Source organism: Procambarus clarkii, chromosome 82 (assembly GCF_040958095.1).
Source record: "Procambarus clarkii isolate CNS0578487 chromosome 82, FALCON_Pclarkii_2.0, whole genome shotgun sequence".
In the NCBI taxonomy this organism is placed as follows: domain Eukaryota; kingdom Metazoa; phylum Arthropoda; class Malacostraca; order Decapoda; family Cambaridae; genus Procambarus; species Procambarus clarkii.
In genome coordinates this window covers 9,580,815-9,592,025 of record NC_091231.1, presented here as the reverse complement: position 1 = coordinate 9,592,025, position 11,211 = coordinate 9,580,815, and the positions used below count along the sequence as shown (strand labels likewise).

Sequence of the window (11,211 nt, the reverse complement as noted above, 5' to 3'; positions counted from 1 at the left end):
TGGAGGGAAAATGAAGTCTGTCCTTGGTAGCTGCATAGAAGGTAGAAGTAGAAGGTACTTCTACTACCTACTAGTAGTAGAAGGAACATCACTTGTATGATTACCAAGTAATTATTGAAAGGCTGAACCAAGCTGGGAAGACTATTTAGCACCATGAGTGTGCAGGATACTGAAAATCTCCTAAATATCATTCAGGATGCCAATACATCAAAACGACACATGCATGATTACCAAGCCAATACAGGGTATGTGGAGTTCTGTGACCAACCTCTTGAAGGTATACAGAATAACATCAACCACAACCAGCAAAATATTAATTTACAATGATAATAAGACAGCAAACATTGTCCAATATCAACTTTTATTACATTGATAGTGTTAACAATACAAAAATCTGCTCTTGAGCCTCTGAGCAACATATCTCAAGTGTTCCAGAGCATTCTCACCCATACAAATCCTGAGATATGCCCAACCAAACCTTTGTAAAATCTTATAGGGCATTTTATTATTATTACCTATTAAGACTAAGCAATCTTCATTTAAGTTCTTCATATCTGCATATGTAAATGACATAATAGTCACTGTTTCAAGTTAAAACATATACCATGAATCAATTTAAGTATTAATATAAAATGTACTGTATTTGCAAATGAGATCTAAGCAATATTTAAAAACACTTCACAAATGAAAAATAATGAGAGGCCATATGTGAGGCATATTTATACATGTGATGTGTACCGGTACTTGCACAATTAATAATACAAAATGTATTTTGGAAGATAAGATCATGGAGTGGATAATACAGTTATTAAAAGTATAATTGGATTGCCATGTTGAAAAACTATTTTATCCAAATAAAGAAATGGAAGAAACAGAATTGCTTAAAGTGTGATTACAAATAACAATCAAAGAATAGGAGTGAATTAAAGTGTATGGCACTTAAAAAATAAGACTGCAAGAAGCACAATACACCATAATATACAGACTCAATAACAAAATGAATAAAGAAATGAAAAACTGTATCAAGAAATGTATTAAACTTAATGTGTGCTCATTGTTACATATGACGTTTTTTATAAACCAAACATTGTACTGTATGTACAGCTACTTTTCTACACATTTCACAAAACAAAATGAATTTTCACTGCTCATATACATAAAACTACAGTAAATACATATATCAATGACACTAGTCAATATTCTATTGATTCATATAATACTGCAAAATTGTACAGTTCTGCATTGGCAATGACAAAAAAAAATTGCAAAATGTCTTTCAGAAGTTTTTACACAATGATCAACATCAACAATGCAAACGCATCAGGTACGACAACCTCTGGTGACAATTACTGTATTAGTTTATGACTTTTTCTATTGTCATTTCACAACTTCAGCTGTTTTTAAGGAAATGAACTAACACAAATGTTATTGTTTGTTTACAGGCTCATCACATGTGCATTAGCAGAGTGACAGGGCAGTGATCTGAGCCATAAAGTGAGTCACGGATGAGACTGTCACACAACTGAGGGACCAAGCGTTTGGAGAGGACAAAGTAATCCAGTCGCCTGAAAATCAAATTTAATTAGGATTAAGACATAATAAATTAAGAATTTATTCCCCAAATGTTTCCATTAGTATTTACTATGTAATTATCAAACTAGTAATTATCAAAATATGGCATCAAGCCAGGAAGACTATTCAGCATCATCCTTGATGTGGAAAATGAGGTAATGATAATACTGTATATGAGGGAGGGAATTATCAAGGGAAAGCGCCAAGCCATTACAACTATATTAGCACTTGGAAGGGGTCAGGATAAAGATTTGTGATGGGACGGGGAAAAAGGAATGGTGGCCAACCACTTGGATGGTCGGGGACCAACCTCCTGCATGAAGCAAGATACTGATACAAACTCTCAAGGTACTGCATTATATGTAAATGGTAGCTTTTCTCTTTTATTTAAATGAAAATAAAAATAAATTTTTATATGAATGAATGCATAAAGAGCACTTTTATTTTCATTTAAATAAGAGAGAACAGCTCCCATTTACATAAAATGCAGTACCTTGAGATTTTGCATTAATCCTTGCATTGCAAACCTGTTTCATGTGACAAAAAATTTTTCTTATTTTTATTTCTAATATTGTTAAAATGCATTCTCCAATTATGGAAAAGTACAAAAATTGTATGTAGCTTACTTTAGCAGTGGTGAGAGAGGACATCTTGAGATGATGTCACTGATTCATGAGCATTCATGGACGAGATGTCTTGTGGAGGCCACTCAGGCCAGACGGGCAGTTGGAGTTGCCACGATACATTTATACTAATTTATTTCAGTCACTGACTTGCTTTTCACTGGTTTTTGCCAGTTATACTAAGAAATAGTGAGTAATGCGATAAATTTTTATAGCAACTCATGCAAACCATTGATATTACTAATATACCCACAATATTATATTCTTTGGACTATAAAACAATGTTTTTGCTATTATCACACTGTATACACACGTTATATATAACTACAGTATCTACATGTTTATGCACTGTTATGAACCACTAAGCAGCTTTTCTGGGTGTATTAATCTCATCACCATTAATCCAAGGTCAGCTTAGCCCTACACATTTTGCACTAAGTTGTGTAAGTACAATACACACATTAATTTTTTTAGTTATATTTTTAATCTTATTACATTCATTTTCTAAAGAAATGTGAGGTCCCATTCCACATGCGTAAAGGCACCAAACCCCGGCTGTGTGATATGGCTATCTACCTCACTTTGGGGACATTGTCACCAGCATCGGATTTAATAATAACTGAACCTTGTACATAATCTTTATCACTGTCAGGGTCTTTTATGTCACTATAATTAATAAATACTTGCAGTTACATATTTAAATTGTCATTAAGTGATGGTGTGGGCATGAACTGCTGCTGCATGCCCTACACAAGGTTTCTGTCTTAGTACTGAGGCCCTAACTCGCAGGTATTTTTCAAAGATGAAAAAACTTGTAATGTGATTCAAACTCACCTGTGATTTTTTCAAAGATGATGCCTGTTTACAGGAGACTTGAGGAAGCAGATGTGGGTCCCATGTACTTGTGGGAGTTTTAAATCTTCTGCTAGCCCTAAAATCAACCCTGATTGATGTGCGCACCACTGATAAAACAACCCTCTATCACGGTAATGAAATCACTGGGGCCTTGCGGCTGAGTGGATAGTGCTGTGGGATCATAGTGCTCATACTCTGGTTCGATCCCCGGCAGAGACAGAAACAAATGGGCAGAGTTTCTTACTTCCTGGTGTACCTGTTCACCTAGCAGTAAAACAGGTACAGTACCTGGGAGTTAGACTGCTGCTACGAGCTGATTCCTAGGAATGTGTGTGTGTGTGCGTGCGTGTGAAATATATGTAGTAAACATGATAGAGAAAAAAAAATTGGTTAGAAAGGAGAGTCCAAGAGATAATTGCTCGGTTCTGCAGATACGAGTAGTAAATACTAATAAATTCAGACTAGTCACTCACCATCCAACATTTTTGGCCCTGCAGTTAAACATGTAGGTCCAAAATGTGTATTTTGAAGTTGCATCAGGGTATAAATGTCTGAATGAGTCCACAAAACCCATTTCTAAAAGATCTGTGAATCCCTCTCTTTCTTCCTTGGTGAATCCAGCATTCTTCTTGTTCCCCTTTGGATTTGCCAAATCTATAACAAAACAAAACTATTATAATATATTATAATATAGGCAAAGAAATCAGCATAATTTAATTTTAATTATAACATGTAAAGCACAATAGATTCCATAATCTGTACAGTGATATTATAATGCACTCCACTTTAATATAAAACAAAAACCAAGGCATTTTTTTTATTTTACACATCTGAAGATTGCTTTACTCATTCTAAAATAAAGGTGACTTGATCCACCTAAATCTATATGTAAAGTAAGAGGAAGATACACCTAAACAAAAATCAATCTGTTTAGCAAAAGTTTTATATTAATCAGTAAATTTAACCATTCAATTTATCCAATGTACCAAAACATTTGTTTCATGTAATGACAAACCATTCACTGAAAGCTTTTAAATTACAAATTTTGTATGAATTTTACTGAAGCAATTTCCTCCATTACCTAATGATTAATGATACATGTTAATATTATCATTATTATTATTATAAATCTATATTGCTATGAACTTGAATTCAGTCTCTTAAGAATTTCTTAACAATTTATCTTGCAATTGTGAGTAATTAAAAGACTGTATCTACTCACCAATTTCCTTGTGCGACACGTTGAGGTCGCCACACATGATGACTGGCTTCTTTGCATCAAGGTCTTGTAGGTACTTGTGAAATTTTGTGTTCCAGTCCAACCTTTTGTCCAGTGTGACAAGCTTTCTTCCTGCATTTGGAACATCTGATGAAACAAGAAACATTATAATAATTACTTAGCGTAAAGCAAAAACTTCAGATTTCAGTGCAGGTTAGTAACTTCTGATTTGGACAAATGAAAAACTGGATATTACTTTGTTAATGGCTTCCTAGAACAGATCAGGAAAAGGCAACAGATATTAAGAAATACAATATAGTTCCTAAAGACACTCATAATAAAATACTTTTCATACAGGGCAGAATAAAAGTAGGAAGGACAGTTATGTATCTCAATGAAGACAATGAAATTAACATGAACTGCAAGTGTGTTTCACAGAAAGCACCAACCCAACAGGGTCAAAGTTGGTGAAGAGCACTTGCTGCATTAAAGCACCCCCCCCCCTCCTCCTCCCATTCACTCTCCCTTTATCCTTCCCATCCTCTCCTAGTGGGCAAAACATGCTTAATTAATAAGTAACCAATTTTTATTATTGACAATTATTTCCTAAAGCAAACAGTTGTGCCCCATTCAATAAAGAAATTCTAACACACTTACAAGTAGTGACTAAATAAAATTTGTCATATTCTGCAGTAATACAGCGTCCCTCATCATCATGTGTCTTGTCACTGAAGCCGTAAGTCACTTTAAGTGGCTCGATCTTGGAAAAGAGTGCCACACCTGAATACCCTTCTGTTTTAGCTGAAATAGATAAGAATATAAAATGTTTTGAGCACTCTTAATTTTAATAACTGTACTCTTATCATGGGTATTATCATGGGTATTTAGCTTTCATATACCCTTACCGAAGAGTAGTACAGTTAGGTTCGTTCTCGACGCACATCAAGAATTCCAGGTTCAAATCCCGGGCAGGATAGAAATGGTTGGGCACATTTCCTTTCACCTAATGCCCCTTTTTATTTGGCAGTAAGTAGGATCCCAGAAGTTAGTCAGCTTATTGTGGGGTTGCATCCTGGGCAGGGTCAGTAATTTGACCTTGAGAAGGTGGGGGTGGGGGGGGGGAGGGGGATGGACCTTGTTAAAAGCCTAATGAGTATGAATACATTCTGGCTTTCTGTCCCCTGACACAATCAATTATTAAATTACAGTATAAATATATCTTTTTAAGTCTGTAATAAACAAATTTATATGTATTAGATGGCCCTTTTTTCACTATTACATGTTTTACAAGTTGCACAATAATGGCTGATAAGATGAGAAAGCATGATGGTTGTGCATCAATGCCCATTCATCACCACCTTTTACCACCACCTCTTCTAGTAAGTGTACTTCTCCACTCTTCAAAGAAAAGAAAAACAGACAAGCAGAGCAATACCATCATTCAAGGTAAATAAGAAATGTTTTTTTGTAAAAAAAAATTGGTTTCATAGGTTGATTTTGGTTGTTTAAGAACACAAAATACATGTACTGTATTTAGCATTGCATTTATTTCCCATTTATAGCATTTCACCTATGGGAAATCTTGTTCCACGTTACAAACAACAGACTTACAAATGCCTTCTCAGTATGCACCTCATTTATTAGTAAAGGACTGCCTGTATTACTGGTTTTGGATAAGGTATTGAGATTTTAGCCAAAAACATACAATTATATACAGTATTACTGTACAGTACTTTGTTTAGGTATGTTCAAGATGTTTTATGAAACAATATCGCACCTTCTACGCATAAATTTAACAACAAGGTTTTATATCCCTAATTTTTCAAGAGGATGTCTGCAAGTCTAGCTCTTCTACCTCCAGTTCTAGAGTAAAAGTTTACAAATATGAAATAATTTTTTATAGCTTAATATTGAATTTTAGTGAGGTAAAGAATATAAAAAATATTAAAAAAGTGAAACATACAAGACATGAAGTAGCTCTTGTAACCCTTGATATTCTTGACTACATCTGGTAGTTTGGCCTCGGCACACTTGGTCTCCTGAAGGCACACAATGTCGGGTTTCTCAAGTTCAAACACTGACATTCCATCTTTCTGAAAATCAAGGCAAATTTATATTAACTACGAAATAAAGGTACTGTATATGCAGAACCAATTTAAAACAATGGTAACAATACAATTATACTGTAATTGGATATTTTTGTATCGCAGGCAATGAAGGGCATTAGCCCAGGTTCTCTCTGCCTGGCATTTCTCCAGCCCATTCTCCTGTTTAGATAGTAGTTATAGTAATGATGTGCACCATTGTACATACTGCATATTGACATAAAAAGCAATTAGAAAGTAGAATTCAGTACTATTGAAAAAGTTTTTGTACTGATGTTGCAAAGTAAACCTAACCTTCCTAGGCCCTTATACACGCTGAGAACAAATATACTGTAGTACAGTACTTATGTGTGCTATAACTAGGTTTAGGAATATTTAAGTTTGTTTTTTAGCTTTATTTTAATTCACTCTATAAAGTGAATAGTACCAAATTCTACTGTCTAACTGCCTTTTACATCAATATATGTACAATGATCCAGTTACAAAAAAAAAAAAAAAACGTTAAATGTAATGAAACGCCAGTTTCTGGGCGAGCCCCAGAGGCTCCCTGGAGTAGACATAGGAGTTCAGCCTACCAGGGACCACAAGCCAGAACCTGGCCCCCTCAAAGAGACACAGGGTGCAATGGCCCTGGAAACTCCCCCCCCCCCCCCCCAGTATCTTTTTCTTCCCCAGCTAAGTGACAAGAAAATTTAAAATGTTCCTTGTCATTGCAGTGAATATATTATCAAAAGAAATGTGTAATCCTGGGTGGACCCAGGCCATGGCTCAAAAAATGGCCTGGGTGGACCAAGGCCACGGAAGCCTTGCCCAGAAAACTCTTGCAAATGCTATTCTTACACAACCACAAATTGTAATAAGATACCTTTAGCCAAGCACGAATGCCATCAACATTCCAAGAGACCACCTTCAGATTCCATTTCTCGCCCTCTTCTGTTTTTGCATCTGATGAAAAATCTTCCTTCTTTACTATTTTGGTGCCTTTCTTCTCTTCTCCATCCTCAACACTTTCCTGAAAGAGAAATTAGGCATCATTAAAATATTGAAAAAATATTCTCGTTCTACTTATCAAAGTAGCTTACCTATCTCAAGCTTACCCAATTCCTCTTGGAGTGTACTTCTCGAGCTTATCTGCAGTCGCTATGGTGTAGTGGTAAGACACTCACCTGGTGTTTAACAAGCGCTTTGTCCTGGGTTTGTATCCTGGCCGGGGAGGATTTACTGGGTGCCAATCCTTAATTGTAGCCTCTGTTTATCCAACAGTAAAATGGATACCTGGTTGTTAAACAATTTGGCGGGCCATATTCCGAGGATTTTTTTTTTTAATTATTATTTTCTACCAGAGACGTGGTCACACATTTACAATGCTAACCAGTATATATACATTTTCTTCTGTTCTCCATGGACAGGGTGTGAGATTTGTCAAACATACAGATCAAGGATTTATTGAACAATCAAGCACAGAAGGTGATTGTAGTGCTTTTAAAATGTTAGGCTAAGCTACATACGTAAATACATAGATACACAGATTTATGTATGCTACATAAAGTGTTTGATGTGTCTTTTACATAGTGTCATTAATGTGCATTTACAAAGGTGAAATGTAATTCTGATCAGCTTCCACATATACTTTATATACATACATACACACACATATACATACATACATATATACACACACATACACTTGTCTCTTTTACTCTGACAGGGTGAGATAGCTGATAGAGAAACCTAGTGTGCAATTAAGAACTTAACCAGTGAAGGTGATTAATTAAGATGCTTTTACAAGCTCAGGTTATATATTGTATAATTGATACATTACATGGTCAATCTAGGGTACAAGTCCAATATATCAAGTGTTCAGTACTCATATAGTAGTTACAGAGTTCAGCATACCTTAGCCCAGGAGGGTGAAAGTCAGTCAATATGGGCCATTCTACAATATAATGTTCAAGTGAGTGCATGTTTTCTCTTTCACAAAGTTGACACATTGTGTACTCGACATTTGTGGTTTGAGAGAGCTGCCAGATATGTCTATATCCCAGGAGTATTCTGGCAATGAGGAATATTAGGATTAAGGACCTGCTGAAACGCTATGCGTGCTAGTGGCTGTACAAGAATGTAAGAACTCTTGTATATATAAATAAATAAATAAATACTGACCCTAACATATGATATAATGCAGCTACATGTTTTATGATTACAAACAGATAAAGGAAGGAGCCACTGTGTAAGTTCAGAGTCTACAGTAAGTTCAAAATTATGATAACTTCATTCTCGACTCAAAATCAGGGATCCCAGGTTCGATTCGTGGGTGGGGACAAAAATGGTTTGCCATACAGTATTTCCTTTCACCTAATGTATGTTCACATAGCAGTAAATAGGTATCCGGGAGTTAGGCAACAGTTGGGGGGTTACATCGTGAGGTTGCATCCTAGGGAAGTACTGTTACAGTAATTCAACCTTGGAGGTTCTTGTTACAAATCTAAAGTACATATATGCACAAGCTTCCTGTCCCAGACAAAACCTATTATAATTAAATTAAATTGTCAAATTCAGTACCGAACTGTATTACCATGGCTCACGAGAACTGGTCTTTAATAACTTGTACAACTTGTGGATCTACTGTACCTTGCAAAATGACAAGGTAAGCCATGCAATCACCCCAGCATAAATATTGCTGTGGAATAGGGAAATTAAAATACAGCAATATTGATGCTTCCTGGGACTACCGAGCATCTGCTGCAGTAGGTTAGGCGAGTAACCTATGGTTTGACCTTTTAGTTAGACTAAACCATTGTATATTTTATGGAGGGGAAAATAATCTATAAATTGGGGACCATTTTCCAATCTTGGATTTCAGCATGACTTACTCTACCTGATTGCCCTTATAGTAAAGTGTTGCCTTTGCCATGGTCATTCTGCTGGACCAGAATGACCATGGTTCATGGATTGTGGGTTGTATTCTGGGGAAGGTCAGTAGATGATCAAGAAAGACATCTTCGATAAGATGGAAAAAATTCATATACTGTATTTCAATTTCTTGATGCTTGTCACTCTGTCCTCCTGGCAGATCACCAATTGATTTTAAAATCTACCTACCAAGCCTACCCTAATCCAAACTAACCAAACCCAACATAGGGCAATCCAAACCAACCTAACTCAAACCAACTAAACCCTACCTATCGTGAAGTGTATGTCTCAAGCTTACCCATTTCCTCTTGGAGTGTACGTCTCAAAGCTTACCCGTTTCCTCATGAAGTGAACGTCTTAAGCTTACCCATTTCCTTTTGGAGTGTACGTCTCAAAGCTTACCCGTTTCCTCATGAAGTGAACGTCTCAAGCTTACCCATTTCCTCTTGGAGTGTACGTCTCAAAGCTTACCCGTTTCCTCATGAAGTGAACGTCTCAAAGCTTACCCGTTTCCTTTTGAGTGAACGTCTCAAAGCTTACCCGTTTCCTCTTGAAGTGAACGTCTCAAAGCTTACCCGTTTCCTTTTGAGTGAACGTCTCAAAGCTTACCCGTTTCCTCTTGAAGTGAACGTCTCAAAGCTTACCCGTTTCCTCTTGAAGTGAACGTCTCAAAGCTTACCCGTTTCCTCTTGAAGTGAACGTCTCAAAGCTTACCCGTTTCCTCTTGAAGTGAACGTCTCAAAGCTTACCCATTTCCTCTTGAAGTGAACGTCTCAAAGCTTACCCGTTTCCTCTTGAAGTGAACGTCTCAAAGCTTACCCATTTCCTCTTGAAGTGAACGTCTCAAAGCTTACCCGTTTCCTCTTGAAGTGAACGTCTCAAAGCTTACCCATTTCCTCTTGAAGTGAACGTCTCAAAGCTTACCCGTTTCCTTTTGAGTGTACATCTCGAAGCTTACCAGTTTCCTTTTGAGTGTACATCTCAAGCTTACCAGTTTCCTGTGGAGTGTCCGTCTCAAAGCTTACCCATGACTTAGACCTACCAAGCTGTTCTCCTTGTAGTATGCATCTTAGGCCTACCTGTTTCCTCTTGGGCGGCATGGAAGTGAGAGAAGCTGCGGAACGCACGAGTCTATGTAGCTGTGAACCCCTGAACTGTGGCGCCTGGCCGCTCGCTCCCCTAGCTGCTGTGGCCACACTCACGCCTTGGGCCACACTCCATACACCGCGCATCCCTGTGGCCACACTCCATACACCGCGCATCCCTGTGGCCACACTCACGTCACGTTTCTTCCACCTAGTTTCATTACCTTACATTTATTTGGATTGAACTTTAGTAGTCATTTGTTGGACCATTCCTTCAGCTTGTCTCGGTTATCTTGTAGCCTCATACTATCCTCCTCATAATTTTTTAATCATTAACAAACATTGAGAGGAACGAAACTATTCCCCGTGGGAGATCATTTACATATATCAGAAACAGTATAGATCCAACAACTGATCCCTGTGGGACTCCACTGGTGACGCCTTGCCCCTCCAAGACCTCACCCCTCACAGTGACTCGCTGTCTTCTGTTGCTGAGTTACTCCCTTATCCAGTGGAGTACCTTCCCTTTCACTCCTACCTGCATCTCAACTTGTGCACTAGTGTCTAATGTGTTACTATGTCAAAGGCTTTCTGGCAATCCAAAAATATGCAGTGAATGGGTACCTGGTTGTCAAACGATTTGGCGAGTCGTATTCGGGGAAAATTAGGATTAAGGACCTGCCAGAAACGCCATGCGTGCTAGTGGTTTTACAAGAATGTAAAATTATTGTATATATAAATAAAGTTAAACTAAACACTTTCTTATTTTGGAGCCTCCAAGGGTCAAGGCAGACTGTGATCTTGCTCGACTGCTATGTATAGAAAGAGAAGAACCAAAA

The 11,211-nt window shown here is 37.2% G+C and overlaps 1 protein-coding gene across 1 annotated transcript; it reads right to left on the bottom strand.

Annotated features, from left to right (window-relative positions):
• Positions 1 to 342: 342 nt before the first annotated feature.
• On the bottom strand, positions 343 to 10,593 carry LOC138358269 (DNA repair nuclease APEX1-like). The gene is made up of 7 exons (XM_069316085.1): positions 10,367 to 10,593; positions 7,240 to 7,386; positions 6,233 to 6,362; positions 4,927 to 5,070; positions 4,273 to 4,416; positions 3,524 to 3,704; positions 343 to 1,565 (listed from the first exon to the last, which is right to left on the bottom strand). The coding sequence occupies exons 1-7, from the start codon at positions 10,547 to 10,549 to the stop codon at positions 1,448 to 1,450; spliced, it is 1,047 nt and encodes a 348-aa protein (XP_069172186.1). The 5' UTR covers positions 10,550 to 10,593; the 3' UTR covers positions 343 to 1,447.
• Positions 10,594 to 11,211: the final 618 nt, after the last annotated feature.

Bases quoted from the DNA above. Each gene is read 5' to 3' on its own strand.
- LOC138358269 (XM_069316085.1), bottom strand. From the start codon at position 10,549: ATGCGCGGTGTATGGAGTGTGGCCACAGGGATGCGCGGTGTATGGAGT. The intron at 5,071-6,232 runs GTATGTTTCACT...TATCTATTTCAG, and splicing joins CAAGAGCTACTTCATGTCTT to CTAAAACAGAAGGGTATTCA. The intron at 3,705-4,272 runs GTGAGTAGATAC...GTTTTGTTATAG, and splicing joins CGTGTCGCACAAGGAAATTG to ATTTGGCAAATCCAAAGGGG.